The sequence below is a fragment of the Corapipo altera genome, unplaced genomic scaffold (assembly GCF_003945725.1).
Source record: "Corapipo altera isolate COAL_440 unplaced genomic scaffold, ASM394572v1 150, whole genome shotgun sequence".
Classification (NCBI taxonomy): Eukaryota; Metazoa; Chordata; class Aves; order Passeriformes; family Pipridae; genus Corapipo; species Corapipo altera.
This window is the reverse complement of record NW_020884941.1, coordinates 81,121-105,166: the sequence shown is the minus strand read 5'-3', so window position 1 is coordinate 105,166 and position 24,046 is coordinate 81,121. Positions and strand designations below refer to the sequence as shown.

Genomic DNA, 24,046 nt, shown 5'->3' with positions numbered 1-24,046 from the left:
CAAACGGGGCTTGGAGCTGTGATGGTCCCAGAAGGCAGGTGGTGGCATCTGTGTCACTGGCACCACCTCCCCGGCGAGGCCACGGGTGGGAAGAAACCCCGTGGGCTGGGTTGGGTTGGGCTGTGTGGGGCCAGGGCAGGCACAGCCCCACGGCTCGTGGCCACTCTGCCCTTGCCCTTGCTCAACACACCGCCAGGGTGATGCGCTCTGGCAATTGTTTGGCTCCTGCTGTCAGTTCTTCAAAGTCTTCCAGATGCCCACTGAAGTCAATAATGAGCCTTCTCATTAATGACGGCGGGTTTTGGGCAGTGACCAAAGTAGGGCACTTTGCACTCAGGACATAATTCACACCAACATGATGCTCTTGACACCGTCCCAGGAAGACAAACAAACTCAGTCTCACGATCCTCCTCGTCCCCCCGCTTGGATCTTTAGGAAAATGCTTCACTTAAAGAGGATCTCCTCGTGCTCCACGTTTTCTGTAATTTTCCTGCCTTTACAGAGCAACGTTCAGCTGCCAAAATATTTCATTAGATACCTGGATACCTTCCAGACATTGTCTGCCTTAGGGTGAGAGTGGCCAGCCTGGCACAGATGAGGAGGTACAGGTGCCATAGGGGCAGTTTTCGCTGGAGTTTCTCTGTCCCCCCCTCCCCAAGGACAAGAAAACTGTTCTGTGGTGACTTGGCTCCTCCCAGGGTATGAAATGGTTTCAATCAGATAACACACAAGAATATCCAGAAGTATCCCAGAAGCTCCACCACAGCCAAAGGCAGCAGATCCTGGATCTCTGCTGTACAGTGGTGGTGCTTTTCCAGCAGATCCCAGGGGCAGGGACAACCACGACCCAGGCAATTCCCGCTCTGCCCAGTGCCAGCCCATCCAAAGGGGAAGCTTAGGGTCTCTTGACACGTCCAGTCTACCTCCATGTAGGATAATCCCCAGCAGCAAGACAGGGAATTAGCAGGATGAAAATTCAGCCAATCTGGCTCTTGCCTCTGAGTCAGAGCCAGCTGTTAAATCTCCTGGAGAACACTCATTTCCCAGCTGCACATCCCTGCCCTCTTGCCCTGAGCCCCATCCTGCCAGGGAGTGTGGAGCCAGGTCAACACAGGGCCACTGGGCACACGAAGGGACGGGCACACACAATGAGCCCCAACGTGCTGCTCCTCATAACTGGCCCAAAATCAGGACACAAGCCCTAAATCCAAAAGGTAGTGGAAGAAATCCCTTGGCTTTCCTGGTGCTTGGGGCTCAGCAGAGGGAACCTGCCTCTCAGAAGACCACGGTGCCTCTCCAAGGGCATGAACCTTGCCTAGAGAGGCTTGGGGTCTGCAGAGAGACCCCAGCGTGCCACAGATCCCACAGGCACCTCTGGAGAGGCTTGGGGTCTGCAGAGAGACCCCAGCGTGCCACAGATCCCACAGGCACCTCCAGAATGGTGCTGAGGATACACCTGCAGGCACCTGGCTCGACCTGCTGCTTCCAGAGAGGTGTTTGCAAGCCCAGTGCTGGCACAAGGGAAGCTTGGAGAGGGATCCCTCAGTCAGGAGAGTCGGACCTGCTCCCGGTCACTGGCCTCAAGGTTTGGAGAAGAGGAGACTGAGGGGAGACCTCACTGAGGGCTTCAACATCCTCACGAGGGGCAGTGGAGGGACAGGTACCAATCTCTGCTCTCTGTGACCAGTGACCAGGCTCCCCAGGGCAGTGGGCACAGCCTCAAGGCTGCCAGAGCTCCAGGAGGGTTTGGATGATCCTCTGGGGCACAGGGAGTGACTCTTGGGGCTGGGCCTGTGCAGGGCCAGGGGTTGGACTGGATGATCCTTGTGGGACTCTTCCAACTCAGCATGTTCTGGGATTCTGGGATTCTGTGACTCGAGGAAACAGCACGAAGTTGTGCCAGGGGAGGGTCAGGTTGGATCTCAGGAAAAGGCTCTTCCCCAGAGGGTGGTTGGGCACTGCCCAGGCTCCCCAGGGCAGTGGGCACAGCCCCAAGGCTGGCAGAGCTCCAGGAGGGTTTGGACAACGCTCTCAGGGACAGGGTGGAGTTGTTGGGGTGTCTGTGCAGAGCCAGGAGTTGGACTGGATGATCCTTGTGATCCCTTCCATCTCAGCATGTTCTATGATTCTATAATTCTAGAATTCTAGAATTCTATGCCCCTTCCCAAGGAGCAATGAGTTCCAGGTGGCCATTCCGGGTCGGATGCTCAGGAGCAAACGCTCCACATCCCATCGCGTGTTTGCAAGTGTGGCAGGAGCGGGTGGTGTGTTGCTATTCTTGACGGACTCACGGCTGTGTGAGCACGGCAGGGCGGTGCTGCCTCACCCTCAGCCTCTGCTGGAAAAGCGCAGCCAAGCGTGGCTGCCACAGAGCCATTAGACCAGCCCCGGGGGTGCATCCCTCGCCTCCACGCCGGTGCTGTGCCACGGGGTCGGGCAGGGGATCCCTCTCTCCTTCCCGGAGCTCGGGGTCGGGCAGGGATCCTTCCCTCCCTCCCGGGGCTCGGGGTCCGGACAGGGGATCCCTCTCTCCCTCCCAGAGCTCAGGGTCGGACAGGGGATCCCTCTCTCTCCCTCCCGGAGCTCGGGATCGGGGCAGGGGATCCCTTTCTCTCTCCAGGAGCTCAGGGTCCGGACAGGGGATCCCTCTCTCCCTCCCAGAGCTCGGGGTCGGGCAGGGGATCCTTCCCTCCGTCTCAGAGCTCAGGGTCCGGACAGGGGATCCTTCCCTCCCTCCCGGAGCTCAGGGTCAGGCAGAGGATCCCTCTCTCCCTCCCGGGGCTTGGAGTCCGAACAGGGGATCCCTCCCTCCCTCCCTCCCGGTGCAGCTCCGGGTGCGTGTCCTGGGCCAGCACAGACCTCCCCCCGGATGAGGCCGCCCAGAAGTATCCGGTTCTGTCTTTTGGAGAGAGAGACAAGGAGAGAAAAGCCCTTTCAGAGCAGCCAGAGCCTCACCCCAGTCCTAGCGCAGATGGGGGGGAAAAAAATAAAAACAATCAATGGTTTCATTTTACAAATATTTCCTGCCCCTTTCTTGTAATTGCCTTGTTTGTGAGCCCGGGCAGGAACAGGGTGTTTGGGGTAAGTTGTTTTCCTCTCCTGATGTGGCTTCTCCAGCCCCCAGCAGAGGCACAGGGGTGACCTGACACATCCAGGATGCCACTCACAGCTCCAGGACAGCGGCAGACACCGTGCCTGGGCTCAACCTCCTCTGGATGATGTTCCCAAAAGCACTTCAGCAGCAGGAGAACCCCAAGGGCTGTTCTGGTGGGCAGTGGGGAGGGTGCAGTTCCCTCGAGGGGTGTTTGGAGGCAGCCAGGCTGAGCATTCCCAGGGATCTGCCTTGGGAGCTTCACAGGGTGAGTGGAGCTGGCCCTTGGCTCCTGGCAGCCTTTGGAGAAATCCTGGACAGTTTGGACAGGGCTTGGAGCAACCTGGGATAGCAGGAGGTGTCCCTGCTCATGGCAGGAGGTGGAAGGAGACCTTAAAGCTCCCTTCCAACCCAAAGCATTCCATGAGATTTTTTAAATGGGCACTTTAATGTCCCTGAGGAACTGGCAGCAGTGCTGAAGATGTGTCCTTGGAGGCCATGGATTGGCTGAACTCTCCCAAAGGCCGCATCCAGGATCCAGAGATCCCTCTCTGAGCAGTCCTGCTGCCACATCTATTAAATACCATCAGCCAGATCTCTTGGATCCAGACCAGGTTTCAGGGAAAGGGACCATTTTTGAAGTTGTTTTCTGTTCCGAAAGCAAAATCTGATACTTAAAAAAGGAAAGAGGAATCCTGCCCTGCCCCCCTGGTGCAAGAGCCTCGGATGCTGCCTCCCCTCGGAAAGAGCATCTGGCTGTTTGGAGAAATGAGAGGCACCACTGTTTTCTTTTGACTAATTTGATGATGTTGCAGTGCTCAGAGTGATGAAGCAGAAGGGAAGTTGCTGAGACAGCCCTTTCTTAAATTTCTCCAAAGCTTTTCCAAAAAGAAATTAAAAAAAAAAAAAAAAAAAGAGAGAGCAAAAGGAAAGTTTGTCACTTCTCTCCTTTGAATTTCCTTGGCAGAAGGATCTCTCTGATTTCCCAGGCAGAGATGAGAGATAGCACGGGCTGCTGCCATCCCCAGGGATGAGCTGAGGAGGAGGATGGTGGCCACAGGTCCAACGACAGCTCTCATGCCACGGCACTGGTAGAATCACCCCGTGTTGGGACCACAGTGGATGGACCCTTTCCTTCCTTCCAGGCCCTTCTCCTTGGGGGCTGAAAACCCCACACTCGAACTTGGGACTGCTCTGAACCTTTGAGAGAAATCCCTTCTTCTTCCCTTCTTCCCCTCTCCTGATCCATCCCCGGGGGTGCTGCAGGGCTGCACTTGCAGTGCTCCTCCTTCCAGGCTAAATGGCTTTGCCTTTTGCCTTCCTTTTGCCCCCTGGAAAACCACATTCCAGAGGGCATGGCATCCTCAGGAGTTGATATTTCCTCGCTTCCTCTCCTGGGGAAGCTCATGGAAAACGTGCTGGCTGCAGACTCCTCGCCTGGAGGGCAAAAGCAAAGCCTGTGCAAGAGCAGAGGGAGAGGCAGGAGAAGGGATTTGTAGTGCAGGAGAAGGGATTTGTAGGGCAGGAGAAGGGATTTGTAGAGTGCAGAGAGGATGGAGCAGAGCTCGGGAAGGAGGTGGGAATTTTGAAGAGGAAGGAATAACTCCAAAAGGTGGGATGCACTCCCCGGAGAGGCAGCAGGGACCATGTGCCCGGAGTGGGCAACTACAGAGTGATCAAAGCAAGGAACCACTTCCTAAATGAGAAAGGGGATCTGGAACAGCACCAGAGGAGGGGAAAAGCCTCCCGGTGAGCTCGTGGCATGGCCTGAAGAAGGTTCTGCAGCCTCAGGAGGTCAGAGCGTGGCTGGGCTGTGCCCAGTGCCGGGATTGGGGACTAATGAGCTGGGGTTTCAGAGACACCCATGAAATATGAGGCTGTTAAATGTCACGGAGCAGGCACTGACAGATAAAGACCTGGGAACGGATCCAAGCCATCCCAAAGTCCCACCAGCATTGTTCAAAATTCAACCAGCGTCGAGCTGCAACTGCCACTCTTGTCCCTTCCCAGCCGTGCTCAAAGGACACCTGGAGGAGGATTCCAACCTCAGCAGCTTCTCTGGAGGCCAAACACAGCTCAGGTCTGCTGGGAGAGCTGCAGGATCCCCCACGGGCTGTGGGTTTGTCTGCTGGGACCATGTACAGGGAACGTGGGGTGGCCCATCCCGTGGGGTGCAAGAAGCAGCACAGAGGATGAAAGGATGAAGGGTGGTTTGATGACTGATCCAAGGCAGCTCCAGAGGGGTTTATTTGGGTGGAATACACTGTTTGCAGGCACTAAATGCCTCTGTGGATCAGCCTGATGGAGTCAGAGCGACAAGGAAGGAGAATCGGCCAAGGGAGAAGGGGAGGGTTGTTCCCTTCCAAAGTTCCCTGCATCCATTTCCAGAGTGCCACAAACAGGAAGGTTTCAGGGAACCTTTTTCGTTTCATGGGTTTGAAAGTTTCATGTCCAAGCACAAAGACATCAGAAATGCAAATGCAATGTTTTGAGCAACACAAAGAGGTTTTGGCGGCGGCGAAGGAGGTGGGAGGAAGAGAATTTTCTCTTCGAGAACTGCGAAATTATGGGGTTTGTTCCAATGCAGGATGGAGCCTGAAACCTTGAAACCCTCTAGAAACTGAATTCCTGCTCTCAGCACACTTCTCCCTCTCGGGGCTGCTGATGCCGCTTTTTGGACCGAAACTGCCATGTTTCCATCATGCTGCTCATGTTATGGAATAGACCTGAGAAGGAAAATAAATATTGGCAACTCGGTGGCGAGGGGGGAAAGAAGGAGGGAATATGGGACATGACAATCTCCCTAGAGCTCAGAGGGAAAAACAGACCTAGGTTAGCTGGCAGTGAGTGAATCAAACTCTATTTTTGCTCTCTAGCCCACGGTGAGCCTCATGGCAGAAATGCCAGCTCTCATCATACCTTGCTCCCCACTTCCATGCTCTGTTCTGTGACTGACTTCAGTGCAGATGGCTGGAGCCAAGGAGCAGACACGCAGCCCTGGTCACAGCCCATCCCACAGACAGGCAGGGAAATCAGCAGGGAGGAAAAGCCAGGTCATTCCAGGGATAACTCCCCTGGGCAGTGCAGGGGATGGAGATGAACTGATGGTTTCCCCAAAGCAAACTCAGAATCCATCAATCATAGAATGCCCTGTGTTGGAATGGACCTTAAAGCTCATCTCATTCCACCCCCTGCCACGGGCAGGGACACCTCCCACCAGCCCAGGTTGTTCCAAGCCCCGTCCAGCTTGGCCTTGGACACTTCCAGGGATCCAGGGGTAGCCACAGCTTCTCTGGGCAACCTGTGCCAGGGCCTCACCACCCTCACAGGGGTGAATTTTTTCCCTAATATCTAATCTATCCCTGCCCTCTGTCAGTTTGAATCCATTCCCCCTTTTCCTGTGACTACATGTAAAAAGTCCCTTTCCACCTCCCTTCAGGTATTGGACTTGACTGTTCCCAGTTTTCCTTGGAAGTAGCACTAGAAACACAGGCTGGAAGCCCGAAGCACCAGGTGTTGTTTGAATCACTTTTGGCAAAGTCCACCTTGAGCGAGAAGTTTTTGGCTCCTTGTGAACAACCTCGGAGTTGTTCCCTTCTGCCTTCCGAAGGCTGTCACGGCTCCCTGAGCCGGAGCAGCTCTGACAAAGTGCTGCAGGCTGGGAGGGGACGAGACAGAACTGGAGTCATCCCAAGACCAGCATCTCCAGCTGGATTGATGGTCAAGGGATGAGCTGTGGGTGTCAAGCTTGACCTTAAATGAGGTTTTGCCCCCTCCTGGTGTCCAGGCACAGCTCTATTCCTGCTCTGACTAACGCCAGCTTCGCTTCTCCCCCCAGCCTGGAGGAGTCACAGCCTGCAGCACGAGAGCTCCATCAATCTGGTGAGGCTTGCTGGGGTTTTTTTGGCATTTCTTTGGCACTGTCCAGCAGCCTCCCCAGTTACCCACCCCCCTCGCTCCCTGCCCGTTCTGCACTTCTCCTACGGACCGAGAAAGCTTTGACTGCAGCAGACCTTCACGATGACCTGGCTCTGCCTGAGCCCAAGCAGAGGAGATGAATCATCTCCAGCACATCACGGGAGAAAGGCCCTTTGCCCTGCAGAGCAGCTCTCAACAAGTTTTCCCTGCAGTGCATCTCCTTTCCCACATCTTTGCTTGAGCCCTCGCTCGCACCGAGTCCTGCTGCAAGAACGAGGCTGCAGTTTTTCATCAAGCAGGAGATTTTCACTGAAAAGTGGGGTTTCAGTCCCAGACTATGTAGATTTCATGATTTTTTTTTTAAGGGTGTTGAAAAAAAGGAAAGAAAGCGTGAGGTTTTGGTGAAGTACCCACTTGCTGCTATGAGGTCCTTCAATTTACATGAATTCAAAGCATTTCTGTTTAATCTCTATATAGAAGAGACTCCTCAAAGAAAAGACACCATTTATCATCCCTCCCCCACAGCTGGAGCAGAAGAGACAGCAGAGGACGTGGTTTGAAGGGTGAGGCTGTACCTTGGACCAATGCTCAGGATTGTGTCCCCCTCCACAGCAGCCTGTGCTAAACCAGAGGGGGTTTTTAAGCACCCCTGCACATTTTGTAGACAAGCACGACCCTTTCAGTGTCTCAAATCTTTGGTTGCTTCCAGCAGGTTCCCCCGGGATGGGTTGGCACTGGGTTAAGGGATGCACCGTCCAGCCGGGCAGCCCAGCCTTTAGAGAGCGTGCTGGGCTCGGGGAGGGGGGGTTAAATCACCTCCTGTTGCACAGCAGAGCCCCAAAACCAGCAATTCCCAAATGTACAAGACCTGGGGGCTCATGTGGTGGGGAGTGGATGGCAGGAAGGGTGTCCCTGAGCATGTCCCACCGCTCTCCCCCAGCGTCTGCCGCCCGCCGCTGGCACCGGGCTCAGCAGGTATTTTTTCCCCTCTGACTCAGTGTGACCACCCAAACGGGCTCTGAGTTACTGTGTCCTCCACAGCAAACAGGCACAATTTGGGAGAGAGCAGAAACCGTGTGAAAACAACTGAAAACACAAAAAGGGAGGTGGAAAACACAGGGAGTGGGCGTCGGTTTGGGATGGGAGCGATCGGGAGCTCAGCCTTGGCTGGGAGCCCACGTAGGGACCCTGCTGTGCCTCTCCCCTCTTGTTTCTGATAAAGAAAAAGGAATGCAATTTCTTTTTTTTTTTTTTCCCTTTCCTAAGGAAGCGTGTGCAGCAAGAGAAGTTGAAATTACAAATCCCTGCGTGGTTGAACCGAGACCTCCAGCTCCAGCAAACCCTGCAGGCTGTTCCAGCCAGTCAATAACCGAGGGCAGCCACAACCTGCTGCAGCACTTGACACCACTAAAATGTGTCTGGGGACTTGGGGAAAGGCAACAGCAAAAGGCAACCCAGCACTGCTAATAAACAGCCAGGAGGAGAGAGAGAGAGAGAGAGAGAGCTGGTACCAAAAAAAAAAAATAAAATAGCTTCTAACAACAGCTTTGTAAAGCAGGAAGGGCCACAGGGAGCTGCTCCGGCTCTGGAGCGATGAGCTACAGCTCAGGGAAACGCTGAGGGAGATCAGGAGGGCAGCACCACGCACATGGCCCCTTGCAAGGAGGATATGTCAAAAATTAAGCTGTTCCACACACAAGATGGGACTTCACCGTCCTCAAGAAGCCACGGGACAAGTGTTGTCTGTGTCCCCACCCCTGTTACCCCTGCAAACAGGTCTGAAATAATTACCCTGCTCCAGAAAGAGCGGAGGGGATGAACAGGCAGCTCCACTCTTGCGTTTCAACAAGGGCTGGCCGTTCCTGAGCTCTCGATGGAAACATTTCCCTGCTTCCCAGAAGACAAGAGCACCAAGGCAGGTCCCTGCCCTTGCACAGAGGTCCCCTTGGCTTCAGACAGAGCTGGGCTGGGGCTCCCCTCCCCTCTCCCAAAAGCACAGAAGGTTCCGAAGCTCATTTCTCCCGGGGAGCATCGTGCCCTGCCGGTCTGACCTTCCCGCTCGCTCTGCCGCCGTTAATCAACAGCGGATTTCACCCGGAGAGCTCTAAAGCGGGACAGCAAGGACAGGCAACACATGGATCTTGTCTGGCAGGTGGGGATACTGAGACACGGGACTTTGCTTGAATTTAAACGAGTGAGATTCAGAACATGGAACAGGAACACACCCCAGCCCAGCCCGTGATCCAGCACATCACAGATCAGATTTCCAGGAGACGTTGTTCCTGCTCTGCCCCGTTTCCCATGCCTAACCTTTCTCCCTTTCTTCCACAGTCTTCTCCCAATATTTCATTACTTTTATCTTCCCCTCTTCAACCGCTCCCCCCTTTTCTTACAGCCCTTCCTCTCCACCTCCACCCTGCTGTGCCAGACAGCAGCCAGCTCCGGAGAGGTGCTCCCCAGCACCTCAACCTCGCGTCGCCAAACCCCAGCGCATTCCACCAAATGTAAAAAACGTATTTAGGGACCTACCAGTCCACCTGGACTTCTATATCCCTTGTCTCTACCTTGGAGGGCGCATCTCCATCGCTGCCCTTACTGCTGCTCTTCAGGAGATCCAGGACGGGCTCGATCTCTTTGAGCAGCTCGTTGTCCTCCACGCCGCCGTTGAGGCACGGGTGGCCACAAGCCCCCTCCTTGCCCTTCCCGGCGTCCTGCCCTTTGCCGCCGGTAACGACGCCGTTAATGTGGGCCATCGGCTCCACCTCCCTCCCGATCTCTCTGGTCCACAGGGAGCCCATGGCGCGCTCGGGCTGCGGCTGCTCTTTGCCGTGCGGGCTTGGGTTGGACAAGTCAACCGCCCTCGGAGCTGGGCAGAGGGGTCTGGTGACGCGGACGGTTTTGGGCGTCCCGTCGCCCGCGAAGGTGGTCTCCAGGTGAGTGGTGAAGCCCTCGGGGCCCCGCAGGATGAGGACCACGTAGGTCTCAGAGGCGATGCTTCTCAGGATCTCCAGCGCCGTCTCATAGCTCATGTCCACCAGGGGCCTGCCATTGACGGCCAAGATGATGTCCCCAGCCTGGATGAGGCCGCTCTGCTCCGCAGCCCCTCCCCGGATCAGGTCGGAGATGATGACGGGCGGTTTGCTGACGCGCTCCTTCACCAGGAAGCCGAGGCCGCCCACCTTGCGCTTGAAGAGCCTCACCGAGATGACGTTGGGCTGTATCTGCTGCACGCTGAACACATTCTCTTCCATGGCAGCCCCTCCTCGAGCCTGCAGACCAGGACCTCGACACCCGCTGAGCGCAGAGAGATCCGCCGTCGGAGATGCTCGTCCTCGCCGGGGCGGGGAAGGGGCAACTCTGGCTCTTGGGGAACTGCTCTTAACTGGGAAGCTCCTCAGGGCTTCGGCTGCGGGGCGGCTTTCTGCGGCATGCTCGGTGTCACCACGCTCTGAAACACCCGGGGAAGGGCAGGGGGTGTCACGGGTGGGAAGCAAGGCTAGGGACAGGACAGGCAGGGCAGGCAGGGCAGGCAAGGCTGGGCATCGCGTGGCCAAGCAGGGGCTGGAGGGGGCAACATGCCAGCTTCCAGTCAGCCTCTGGTCCTGCGCTGGGCAGAGAGGGGGAGGCAGCCCGCTCACTTCACCGGCATCCCCGCAGACCGTCCACGAGCTTCTTTATCTGGAAAGGAAGGGGAAAAAAAAAAAAACAACAAAGGAGAAAGAAAAGTGAGACAGGGCAGGCGTAAGTGCCCGCTCAGCACGGGGCTCGGCACGCCACAGGCACCCACATGCATCAGCCCGGCCCCACAGATGTCACCCCCCGGGCTGCGTTTGGGAGACAGGCTGCAGCCTCCCATCGCTCCGGGCTTTGTTTCCTCCTTCCTTCCCCCCCACCCTGCGAAAATCGGCACCATCTGTTCGGCGGGGGCCGGGAAGGCGCGGGGGGAGCGGGGGAGCCCTGGTAAGGGGCTTCGCCCAGGGGTTGCCAGCGAACGCCCGGCAGGTCTGGGGAAGGGGCAGAGCCGCTCGGAGCTCGGCGGCGATTCCTGCCGGCGGAGGATCCTGTCTCCATGTGTTTTCCAGAGCATCCAACAACCTGATGGTCGAGAACCAGACAGGGGACGTACATCCCTGCCCAGGAGGAAACCCGCTCCGTAGGTGCTGTCACAGCGAGTCGGTCTCGATGCTCCGGGAGCAGCAGCCACGAGCAGAGCGAGGCAGGAGAAGAGGACACTCAGCCCCCTTCCCCCGAGTTGGGAACTTGCAAAGGCAACTGCTTTTAAGCCTGGCTACAGGGATCATCGCCTCAGCTCCTCCTCTCCGCATATTTCAAGCCTGGCACGGGGATGAGGAGGCAACGCTCGCACTCCCCCGTGCCCAGCCCTGCCATCCGGCTCTGAACTGTTCCCACACAAACTGCTTCGGCTGATGGCGAACCAGCTCCAGGAGAACACGCAGTGAGTTTTCCCGGCTCTCAGGGGAGCCTCACGCAGCTGGGCATGACTGTCTACAGCCCTCAGCTGGCTCGGGGAGCCACGTCTCATTGACTCCTGATGGGACCCTTGTTCTTACATGCCCAGGCTTGCGTTCAGAAACTTCTGCTCCCAGACCCTCTGTGCCTTCCCCTCCCTTTCCTCAGATGCTCTGGAGAACGTTCCTCTCCAGGACTGTGCCCTGACATTTTGCAGCAAACTGAAATGCAGGCACCTTCTTTTCACTTTTAAATCTGGATTTTGGGGAGAGAACAGAGGGCACTTGATCTGCAGGCTGGAGGCACTGGCATGACGAGGAAAACACTCTCCTGTCTCCCCATACTCAGGGCAGTGTTTGCACCTTCAGACAGGGAGCACCAAGTCCCCTCTGCCAGGTGCTCCCTCGGCACCCAGATGGGAAAAACAGGGATGTGAGGAGCAGCCAGTGACACCAGTCCTGGCATTAACTCAGGTATTTTAATCCTCATGTGATGAAGGCTGCTGACCCCAGACTGCACTTTTACAAATGAGTTAAGAATAAAACAATTAAATATGTACAACCCAAGCCAGTGGGTTTAACCACTGTGGCCCTTCCCCTGCTGTGACTCAGCCCTGCAGAGCAGCAGCAACGTGCAAAGGGTCAAATGCCACGAAGCAGGCCAGTGGGCATTCACATCCTCAAGGGCTAATTAGCCCCGGGGACATAAGCACTAATTGCTGGGTGACTTCCTGCAAGTGACTCCGGCCAGAAGCCACTAGAGCTGGACCAACACGGGCCATGATGGGCTGTGCCACCTCCCAGGGCTCGGGGCAGCAGAGCAGGGTGTCTGCTCCAGATCCTCAGGCCACCTGGGGAGGGAAGATCCCAGTTTTGGGGAGGATGGAGGGAAGCAAAGATCTGCTTCTACCGGGAAGGTTCTGTCCCTTTCCCTCCTTCCCAGCCCGTCCATCCAGAGCCCTCTTTCCCCGGCAGGACCCCAGCCAACTCTTCCCTCTTTTCCTCAGGCATTTTGGTGCCAGTGCTGAACCACAGGGCCAGCTTCCTTCTCCCTGCCAGGGTCTGTCTTTTCCTGGTCCCTGCATCTCCAGCCCCTCCACTGGTGTCCCTACAAGCACAGTGACCGTCACCCTGACGCCCGGGCACGGCACTGAGTCACACAGGACTCATTTCTAACGTCCTGGCTGACGCTGTAGGACGAGTGTGGCTCTGAAGGCAGCACAAGTGCCACGGGAGTGTGGCACTGCCAGCTCCCTTCAAGGGGACAGCCCTGTTATTTGCTGGGGATTAGTCATGGGCAGCAGCACTCACGGGCTCCTCGCTGCCACTGGAGTCGGTGTTCGTGTCCTGCCCATCTCAGCGGGGCCAAGGCCATCTCGGGGACTGCCTGGCACGAGTCCCTGTCACTGCTGGGCATCCCCAGCAGCTCACACAGGCAGATGTTCAACAGCTGGAGGAGACCCTTCAGCCCAGCTCGACCTTCCCGCGGTGCCTGCAGGGCAGGACAGCCACGCCGAGCTCACTGGGCAGGGCCGAGAAACCCCAAAGGGTTTATTCCCTCACTCTTCTCCCACCAGGCTGATTTCCAGTTATTTCCACTGAAAGGCTCATCATTTGTTGTGTGTATTCAGCTCCAGCCTGCAAGATCCTGGGGGACAACATCATTTCTGGGTGCACAGCATTCCCCATCCCCTCGGCATTCCCCACAGACACCTCGGCATTCCTTGCAAAGGGGACAAGGAGAGAAAAGGAGATTCTGGGTGATACCCCAACACCCAGCCAGGGCCTTCTCCCAGATGAGGGTGAGTGTGTCCCCTACAGACAGAGGGTGTCTTGCTCCCAGACCTTTCACTCTCCCACCTGTGATTGTGAGATCCCACTGGGGACTGGCTGGAAAACAGGGAATGACATTATGTGCCTGCTCATGATTTTTCCCCCTTTCTCAAACCCTTTCTTTCCTTTTTCTCCTCAGCTCCTCAGAGTCAGGGAGGTCAGAAAAGAGGCAGAAAGCAGAGGGGCAGGCCAGGAGAGTGAGGGCAACCTGTCTCTAAGCCCCTGAGCCTTCTGCTCCTTTGGGAAGAGCTGGACAAGCATTTTCATAGAATTATGGCGTCATTTAGGTTGGATAATAACCTTAAGATCGTGGAGTCTGATGGTTCCTCAGCTCTGAAGTCTTGCACAAACTCAGAGTGGAGATGGGAGGGAGAAGGAGCAGGTCAGGGCAGCAGAAGACACCTGGGAATGCTCAAAAGGCTCCCCCAAACACCCAGTGAGGACCAGGGCTCCCCCCTGCCCAGCTCCTGGGGTGCCCCAGCAGGTCTGATCCCAGAGAGGACACATTTCTCCCCATGAAGTGACGGGGAGACGGCAGCTGGGCTTGGCTCTGAGAGCTCAGCTCTCCCTCCCAGCACCCTTGGGAGTGTGATTTATGAACCCAAGAGCTGCAGGACATTTGCCAGGTTGTACATTTAAAGCTACCGGTGGTGTGTCATGTCAAACTCCTCAAAACCAGTGAGAAGGGGGTTTCACTGGGGTGGAAACTCTTCTTTCACCCCCGAAAGGGAGCCAGGAGTTGCCAATGCTGTGGGTAAAGCTGGGCTCAGCTCCCTGCTGGAATAAACACTCACAGACGGTGGCAGCCCACTCCCTGCCTCAGTCTCCCTTCCCTTTCCGACACAAAAACCCAACTCAAACCACAACAGACCCTGCAGATGTGCAAACTTGTAGCACCCCAGACAAGTGTTAACTCGGATCGCGACACCAATCCCCAGTAACATCCCTCCTTTGGAGGCTTTAATGAGCCTAAGGAAGAACAGCAAACAGACTCCCCTTCGACAGCGACGAAAGCATTCGCTCCACGAACAACTCCCACCCCAAAAATGAAAAAAAAAAAAAGGCAATAACAAAAAGCTTCTCAAGTTGCCAGATAACATTTCGAGCACCGAACTCCAGCACATATGTTAATTGGATGATTTGATTTCAGAAGCAGAGCGGAGGAGAACTCAGTCTTTAGGAGCTTAACACAATCTCTTAACTCTGCCAGGCAGCAGCCGCGGGCTGGGGAGAGCTGGGACGTGCCCAACTCCAGCCCTCTGGCGTGGGCACTTGGGCTGCCCTTGGCCTCCCAAATGGATTTTGAGCCTTGTCTTCGCCACGATAATAGCTCGTGGTTCTGCATGCCAGCTTTAAATGGGCACCATTGTCCTACTTAATTAGTTTTTGTGGGATTTATGGCGCTCGGGGAAGAGCCCCGGTGCTGATGGATTTATGCCCGTTTAATTTTTACGACCCACGGAGCGTCAGTGGATGCGATGAGGAGCACTGGGATGCAACATATGCACAGTTACTGTAAACCTGCGTGTTTGTGCCTCTGAAAATGGAGCATTAAAGTGATTCACTGGCAGGCAGCTCGCCCGTGCCAGCAGTTCCGCGCTCGATTCCCGCTCGGCTCCGGCCGACGGCACGGCGTGTCTGTGTACACGGCCTTTTAATCCTGGGAACATATAGACAATGTTCCTTCAGCCATCTCTAATTATCCACCTCCCACCAACCTTGCCAAAATCCGCCCAGGAAGGAGCGGGACCTTTTCCCTCCACAGCCAAACGCCCGCTCTGCTTCTCCCTTCCCATCCCCAGCGCGCCTGGCTGGGAGGTCACTGTTTCACCGGGGCCACGATGCCTTCTTTTCCCCCAATAAACCCGTTTTACACACAAAAGTGGATGAAATGTGGTGCTTTGCCATCTGTACAACACCCTTATGCCAGTGCCCAGCCATGGTGCAGAGCTGCTGGACCCCTCCCCGCAGCCCCGGACACCGGCGGGCTCGGGAAGGATGGTGCCAAAGGGATGAAGTGCCAAGGACTCAGCCCTGGAGATCCACTCACCTGCTCCACGTCAGCAGGGCTGTCTGCACTCAAAACATGCCTATTCCTGGCAAAAGAGCAGTTAATAAAATAGATATTTGCTTTCTGATATCAATAAATCCATGCCCAGCCCCCAGGAGGGTTCATTTGCCTCTACTCAGGGGGTTGTTTTCTGGAAAGCAAACCAACATCTAATTGCTCACAACCATATTGTTGGGATGCAGCTGCCCCAAAGCCCTGTGACCTGCACATTTATCCAACTCCTGGCACTCAGTTTGGTGTTCATCCCCTCCCCAGGGAATTAAACAGCCAAGGAAAGCCTGGTCCTGCCAGCACAAGCAGCCACTGGCACATCTTCCAGGCGGTTGAACTGATCATTGTGGATCCCTCCCAGCTGAAATACTCCATCCTACCCCATCCCAGTCAGACCAGCATCTTCCACACTCCTAATCACGGAGTATTAGAGGGAGCAGAACCCTACTAAAACTTTATTTCCATTTAATGAAGCCCCTCATCCCTCTCCCCTTCACCCCCTCTGACACGAACCGCCCCTCTCCGAGCCAACCGCAGCAATACATTTTAATGTTGCCAAGACAACTGTGTTGACAAAATTCCCTTCCTTCTTTTTTTTTTTTTCTTCTTTTTAAGCTGACAGAAACAGGGTTTTCTTGTAATTTGGAGTTCAAGGCTGAGCATATTTCAGCACCACGCCTGCCATTTCTCTTTGACTCTTCCCGTGCGATATTTTCTCGGCGCCCGCGGTGCGCGGCTCAGATAAAACCATCAGTTCTGCTGCTCCCCCCCCCCACCTACAACTGATGTTCTTATTAGGGCTCGGTCCATCTGTAAAACATAAATTTCCCCACCATCCGTTTGCCGAGGGGATTGGAATTACACCCCCGGTGACTCCGGTTTGACAAATTGGCCCCGTGTTAACGCGCAGCCACTTTGTCCTAAAAAGACAAAATAGGTAGGTAGGAAATAAATGAGAAAATGCCACTTGATGGATGGTCTCGCAATCCAATCGCAGCACGAGAGGGGAATCGGGGCTCCATTTAGGAAGAAAAAAAAGGAAAAGGAGAATGTAAGGATCGCAGCAGGTTGGCTGGAGCTGTAATAGCTCCAGAGCCGCCAGCCGGCATCAATAAAGTCAGCGACAGAGCTCTTGGCTCAGTCAGTCCAGGAATAAACTCCTGCTTCATTTCAGCAACCCATGTTCTCGTGCCCTCCTTTGCTGCTGACACCCCAAAATTCCTTCTAGCACGGCATTTAATTTTCCTACACTAACAAGGCGTTTAGGACTCTGAACAGCAATAGCTCTTATTGCCACCGGCTCTCCAAAGAGTGACTCATGGCCCTATTTAAAACCCTCTGGAAAAGATCGGGCTCCTCCCGCCACAAGCCTGGGTTCCTCGGTCTGGAGGCACGACCCCCCAGCCAGATCCCTGAGGAATCCTGGCTCTGGGATTCCCCTGAGCATCCCCCCCATCTCTCTTCAGATGCCATCCCCCACTTTCCCACTGCTGGCTCTGGAACGTGGAGCCGAAGCAGAGCTCTCGCCCTCTTTGCACCGCCATCCTCGGGGACTGTGTGAGGCAGAAATTGAGGATAATTTGTTCCCCTGAGTTGCTGTCCCTGCTTCTCTCAGGGTTTTGCATTAGCACTTGTTGCCATAGTACCAACAGCGGCGGCAAAGTTCTCTGGGGGCCTCCTGGGACCCATTCCTTGTCCTACGAGGGCCATGGCTCTAATTCAGGCAGGATTGAGGTGGGGAGATGTGGAATTTTCTGCCTCCTAGTCTTTGCTAAAGGTGCTGTCGGTGAGAGAGAGGCTGTTCCTTGGAAGCAGCAGCAGCAGCAGCCACATCATCTCACTGCACCAGTAACGTGGGGCTGGGCATGGGGCAGTGTGGCAAGAAAGCCAGCAGTGTGTGAGGGAGAGGAGTGGAAATGGTCCCTGATGTCCCTGGTGCCCATCAGTTCCCGGGCTTTTCCCCTTCCCCATGGGACAGCCCCATGCTGGTGATGCTGCCTTTGGCTGAAGCAGCCCCAGCCCTGACCCTGAAAACAGCTTTTCCGTGTGCCAGAGGAGAGGAATTGGACTTCCCAAGACCTTGCTCCTCACTCCTGGCGGGGTGGGGTGAGGCAGGCTGTGACCCCAGGGCCGGCTCTGCAGCCCTTGACCCACCCACACCACCGACACTCCATTTTGATGGCTTTTTGGGGACGAAGGATAATCCCTGCTCGAAAAAGCCTGAGCTTTCCTGACTTCCAAAGCGAGGCAGAACCTCACGTTTTCCAGCGTGTCTGAAAACATAAGCCTGAAAACTCCGGAAAATGGGATTAAGACAAGCCTGCCCTAGAAGGGCATTGCTAGATCTCGTTAAGCGCTTCTGAATTGTCATGCAAAAAAAGAGAGAAGCGTCGCCGCCTTGGCACAATTACCTCTGCTTTTGTACCTCGCGGGTCGCCACGCTCCACATAAGAGAGCCAACACCCTGATAACACATGGGCTCCCCAGAGCTCCCGGTGCCCGCAGCCAGATTCCGAGCGCTCCCTCGGCATCGTATCAGCACAGCTGCCACCTCGGGTGGGAACCCGCGCTGCGCCGGGTCCCTTATCACACACAGCCCGTCACGGCTCGTTTGCGACGAGTGGGTAGAATCAAACACGCTTTCATCCAGCTTCAGCCAGACAGTGGCTCCCAGGCCTCTTCGGGACACAATGTGTTTATTTTTGGCTCGGGAGGAGAGATCAGATTGCATCCATGGGTTTGATTTAACGCACAGATACAATCGGAACAGCGTGAGTAGAACGAAGGCATTTTTGGCTCCCGTTTCGGAGCCTCCCCTCAAAGCCGGTCCCTTGTTGGGGGGGGTTGTATTTCTTTGGGAAAAACTGATGGTATCAACAAGTATCAAACAATATCCTCGTTACTCGGGAAAGGTAAATGCTAATCTATGCGAGCTGAGCTCATGTGACTTATCAGTTACTATATATAGTTGTTTTCAGGCACTGATTTAGGGAATCTGGCAGGTTTCCTAAGCCTTTGTACAGACACACCAGTGAAATGGAAAAGACAAAATACACAAGCAAAGCGAGGAGGGGGGGGGGGAGAAAAAATCTGACAGGGCCAAAATGGCCCTGAGGGTGAGGGAGGACCAACCCCTCCCCACGAGCAGCCACACAACGTTAATTCCACGTGAGGATTCAGCCCAAACCCCTCTGCCTAAGATGGCCTCTCGCTCACGGTCGTCGCACTGACAGAGGGAATAAACAGAATTCAAAGGGCACAGGGACTTGTCATTCTCCTTCACTCACGAGGATGTGAAATGCTTCTCCCAGAGCAGGTATGTGAGCAGAGAAACATCCCCTCAAACCCCACGTCCGCGTGGGAAGAGACTCCTCCGTACCGGCAGTTTGTTTGCAAACATATGCACGTTTTAAAATTGGAGGCTCTGCGAGTTTGTGGTGTCTTTAAGGAAATATTCTGGGTAACACGAGCTAGGAGAAAATAGAGGGAGGAAGAAATCACTGATGCAAACCCAAATTCCTTAAAATAAGGCTTCCCCACCCGCGATCTTGAGCAGAAAAGGCACAGCCGAGCAAGATGTGCAGGGAGAAATCCTCCGGAGAGTGTTGTCCTGCACAGCCCCCCTGCCCCAAAAGCCTCCCTGCAGCTTCTGTGTGATCACCCCTGTAGATCCCATTGTGCCTCCTGCCTGAGCCGTTGGCACTGAGGAATGTGGAGGAGGAAGAGGAGCTGGCGCTGAAGGCAGCGGAGCCCCCGACCACCGCAAATGCTCCCTGCAATCCCACACCTCCCGCTCCAGGCAGCCCCTGCTCCCACGGGAAGGAAGGAGACACTTCCCCTCCATCTCAGTGAGAGGCGGATCAGCTCCTCGGGGGCTCGGCAGATAATTGCCAAGTCGCCTGCCAGAATTTCCTCCTGACAGTCACAACTTGGAAGCGTCGGAAGAAAATGTCTGCACCTGGGCTGTGGAGTCGGCGGGCTCGGGGGGCAGGGAACGGAGCCTGCACGGGGCAACGCACACCCCCCCCAGCTCCAGATGCTCCAGATGTGCGTGTGCAGAGGCGCCTTTTTGCTCTGCTTTGCCAGGAAAACCCAAAAGCTTCCTACTATCTCCCAGCCGACAGCGAGGCAGCAGGGAGGGCACGCGGGGTTCATCTCCTTTGATCCCTGCGACGACAACTCCCTCCCGCATTTCGGGCTCATCCACAGGGACTATCGAGGTTCTTGGTGTGCAGGGGGGGAAAGGGAAGGGACAAAATCCACACTGAGCCCCGGCTCTCCCTAAAGGAGAGGAGCCCGCCATCAGCGGGACAGCCCGACCCTTCGCTCCAGGGCTGGAGCCGCATCGGGGAGTCTCTTCCCCACCCACCCCGGGCTGGGTGGGGGTCTTGCTCCCACCTCAGTGCGCCGGGGAGAGTGGGGACACCCTGGGGACACCTGGGACATCCCGACCCCGAGGGACAGGGGAAACAGCAAGGGTAGGACGTGGCGTGGGTCATCCCCGCCACCCCAGGAACGGGGTTGGTGGCATCTCCTGCAATGCCAAGCCCGCCCCGCCCGTGTCCGGAGTGTCGGGGCGCTGCGGGAAGGCGGCGGTGCCCGCGGAGTTCAGCACCCGGGACAGCTCTGGCACAGCCCGCTGCGGGCGGGGGGACCAGCTCACCCCTCATCTCCCCCCCGAGCACTGCTCCCACCCGCCCCGGGCACTGATCCCCCCGGGACACTGCCCCTCCACCAGGAACACTGCCCCCGCCCCCCGGGAACTGCCCTCTCCCGGGAAACAGCATCCCTAAGGAAAACTGCCCCCCACCCCTGCCCGGAAAACCGCCCCTTTGCCCTCCCTAAAAACTTCCCATATTAAGCCCCCTCGGCCCCCGGAAAGCTGCCGGTCGCGGCCCCTGCCCGCTCCGGACCGATCGCATCCTGCACTCGCCCGCTCCGGCTCCTTTCCCTTCCCCTCCCTCGCCGGGTAAAGTGCCGGCTGTCCCGGGCTCGCTGCCCGCCGCTCCCGCTGCCCACCCCCGCACTCCCTGCCCCTGCCCCTGCCTGCCCTTCCCGGGAAAAAACCTTCCCCGGATACCCTGCGTGTCCCCCCCGCGCCAGGAGCCCCCTCGCCCCATCCAAACTTGGTGCGCGGAGTTGCGGGTGAGGGAGACACCGATTCCCGCAGCGCGGGGGGAGCCGGGCACGGGGGAGGTGGGCGAAGTTCTCGGGGGACACCCCGGGGCGCGGAGGGGCGAGGGAGGGGGCACAGCACGGCCCGAGGGGGTGCGGGGGGAGCCGCGTCTCGGCGCGCCCACCCACGGCCCGGCTCTCCGGACCGGCAAGGCGGCTTTCCCCGGGCAGACCCCACGCGTGTCCCCCGCCCCGCGGAGCCCTCCTGCCCGCCCCGGCGGGGCGAGGGTCCCGCTGCCGTCCCTCCTTTTCCCCGGCCAAGGGCTGGGCGCAGCCCCCGTGCCCCGAGGCGGCGGCAGCGCTTCCGACGGGGCGCACGGTCCCGCGGGGCTCCGCGGCCGGTCCCGCACCCGCTGCCCCGCCGCAAAGTTTCCCGGAGAAGCGGCGCCCGGCGCGGGGCTGGGGGGGCACCTACCGTGCGGCGGAGAGGAGCCGTGCCCGGCCCCGCGCCCGTGCCCGGCCCCGCATCCCTCCCGGCGCGGCGCTGGGCTCGGCTGGGCTGGCAGGGGGGGAGCCAGTCCTCGCTGCGCCCCTTTATCCCAGCATCACCGAAACGAATCCGCTTTGACGTCCAACCAGGGTTTTTATGGGTGTGGAGCGAGCCGGTGCAGCCCTCATTAGGAGACACTCCGCTCTCCAAATCATACATCTTTTATATAACCTCATTTCCAGCGTGGCTTTTCTTCCCCCTCCCTCCCCTTGCCGGGGAGCGTCGCCCACCCCCCTCCCCAACTCCCCTACCAATTAAAGAGCTGAGAGACACCCCCCGGCCCCCACTTGTTGCCGGGAGGCTCCGCTCCACTGCCCGCGGGCTCAGCTCAGTCTGCCCCGGGGGAGTGGGGGGCTCTGCCTGACCCGGGGTGCTCAGTGGTCCCCAACTCCCTGCCCAGCCGTGCTGCAGCCCCCCCAGTCCTGCTCCCAGCCAGGTTATGCTGCAGAAAAGCCCCCTCTTTCCCTGGCAACCCCCTCTGCCCGCTCAGTGCCCGGGGCTCAAAACACCAGCCCCTCCTGGATATCCCAGTGCCCCCAGCCCGGATCCAGGCAGTGCTGGGACAGCCCTGCACCTCCGCTGCTGGAGCTGAACCTGGGCTGCACACAGGGGAGAGAACAAAGGGTCTCCTCACCCCATTTCCCCTCCTGACTCTTTACCTGCCCCCAGCAAGGCCCAGTGCAGACCCAGGCTTGACATCAGTCTCCAGGCTTTGGAACTGCGCTCATTCCCATGGCAACAACAAACACACAATTATAGATATATAATATTATATAAACCAAGTGGGCTCTCGGGCAGAAGTGTGAGGTTCACCTGCTCTCAGCCTCTTCCCGAGCTCAGGAGGCAGCTCCCACCGGGGCACAGAGAGGTGGCTTCAAGCCTGGTGAAGATCCACAGCCCGTGGATGCCCGGCAGCTCCGGTGGCACCCACCCCGGGCAGCCCCACCGCCTGCCCCACTGCCTGGGCGAAGGCAGGCAAACAGCACACAGCACAGCAGGCCATTCAATCACGAAACCTCCCACAGAGAAGGGAAAACCGAGCAGCCCTTCTCCTCCAGGAACCCCGGGAGCTGTGCAGAGGTGGAGGAGGGCAGGGGACAGGCAAACGCAGCAGCAAGAGCTGGGGCTGCTTCCCCCGTTCTCCCTGCTCCTCACACTAATCACCAGAGCTGTGTGCACCGTCTGGGGCTAATGAAAACATCATTATGACTATTTAGATGCAGGAGGACTAATCTAATAGCAAGCTACCCGACGACATCTGCTCTGATCCACTGGTCAGGGAATCCTGCCCCGTGGAGGGATGAGTGGGCACACGCTGGTGAGGAAGGGCTTTGTGACCCCGTCGCAGGCTGAGAACAGTCAGTGCAGCTGAGAAAAGTCCAAACCCTTCTCCCTTCAGTGCTCAGAGCTCTGAGCACGGCCTTAGAGCTGCAGGGCTGTGTGGGCTGGTGATTATCAGGGAAGTTGGTCCCTCTCAGATGGGGGTGGGTGCAGTGTGGCTGCAGGTCCAGCTCACAGGGCCGAGGGGTGTGATGGCACCCGTGTGGTGTTCGAGGGGACTCTGTCCTGCCAAAGCCACCCTGACACACGACATGTGTTCTGGCCAGCAGCACCTCGCTGCTCCCCTGCCCTCCTGCCAGGGAGGCACATCCACCGGAGGCTGGGGAAGCAAAGCCCTGAGTGCTGGGATGAGGGTGAGCAGGGCTCCCTGTGCCACTCCGGGACATGGGTTTGGAAGTGCAGCTCACCCACCCGCCCCCCACCACCCTGCAGCAGCACCCTCGGCAGGACCGCCGCCCTCTGCACCGGCCCGGAGCTTGGGAACTGCTCATCCCTGTGCCTCGTCCTCCCAGGGCACGGCAGCACCTCCTTCACCCGCACAGAACCGAGTGGGAACACGCTCATTTTGGGATCATCTGCGGCTTTGCTGCCGCCCGTAAATCCGGGCGAGCCGGGAGCAAAGTGTCAGAACTGGAAGGGACCCGCCGGCCTGTGCTTGTCCTGTGCTCCCCCCGCGCCAGGGAGGAGCCCCAGGTAGCCTTTTTCTCCAGCTGGAAGCCATGAGTCAGCCCGGAGAGGAAGGCTTGGAGGTGCACAAACAACCGTCTGCGAACGGAGAAGGTGGAGCGAGACCCTCTCCAGCACATCTGCCCCCAGCGAGCCCGTTCCCACACAGCTCCTGGGGTGACAGCAAAGATTCGCACCTCCCTTCCTCCCGCAAAAATTGTTTGGGGACAGGATGTCCCCACAGGGAACATATTCCTGTCATCCTGCCTCGTCCTCCTCGGGCAGCAAGAGCCCCGGAGAAGCCCCTTCATGCCCAGCCCTGTCCATGGAAGTTGCTTCCCCCCTTCCCACAGCTGGGAGCAAATGCAAGCAGCGCTACCGAGCAAGTTATCCCCCAAAACTGCTCGGCAGAGGGAACGGCTTCTTCCCTGCCCCTTACACAGCTGCTCCCCGGTTCCCCCTCTCCTCTGAAAGCAGCTCAGCGCCTCTTGCCTCTGGCCATATGCTGCCAGCGGTTAGAGAAGCCAAATATAAACGCAGCAGTTAATGCTCACCCAAGTTTCCTTCCCACCCCACCCCCCTCTCAAATCCTGGCTCTTTTCCCCTCTCCTGCTGCCCTTCTCCCTCACCCACCTCTCTCTGGGGAGCCAGCGTTGCCGGGGGCTCCAGCGGGTGCGTGGCAGGGAGCTGGAGCCGGGAATGGGAGCCGGCTGCGCTGCCGGAGCTCCCAGCCCGCCGCCGGGAATGTGCCGCTCAGGATGCTCGGCTCTCTAAGATCCTTAGGAAGCCGCGGCCCCGGCACGGATCACACACACAATATCCCCGGCAGCTCCGGAGTTATTCGGCTGCTATTTCCATGCAACTCGAAATGCGTTCGAGGGATTATTGCCCGGGGACTAAAGAAACGGCTAAACATATTTATACTAAAGCTTTAGGAGCCTGTGGAACCGCACACACACACACACACACACACACACACACACACACACACACACACACAC

General features: G+C 57.3%; 1 protein-coding gene across 4 annotated transcripts in view; it reads right to left on the bottom strand.

Annotated features, from left to right (window-relative positions):
- Positions 1-24,046, bottom strand: part of NOS1 (nitric oxide synthase 1) — a 72,751-nt gene that overhangs the window by 31,065 nt on the left and 17,640 nt on the right. Inside the window, exons 1-2 of one of the 4 annotated variants that reach the window (XM_027661589.1) lie at positions 23,679-23,766; positions 9,539-10,687 (exon numbers count right to left, since the gene is read on the bottom strand). In XM_027661589.1, the coding sequence (XP_027517390.1) occupies positions 9,539-10,260 (722 nt within the window). In that variant the 5' untranslated portion in view covers positions 10,261-10,687; positions 23,679-23,766. Of the gene's footprint in view, positions 1-9,538; positions 10,688-11,135; positions 11,238-20,963; positions 21,173-23,678; positions 23,767-24,046 lie in introns of those variants that run through there. The other 3 variants (XM_027661587.1, XM_027661590.1, XM_027661591.1) reach the window with 3 other exon arrangements.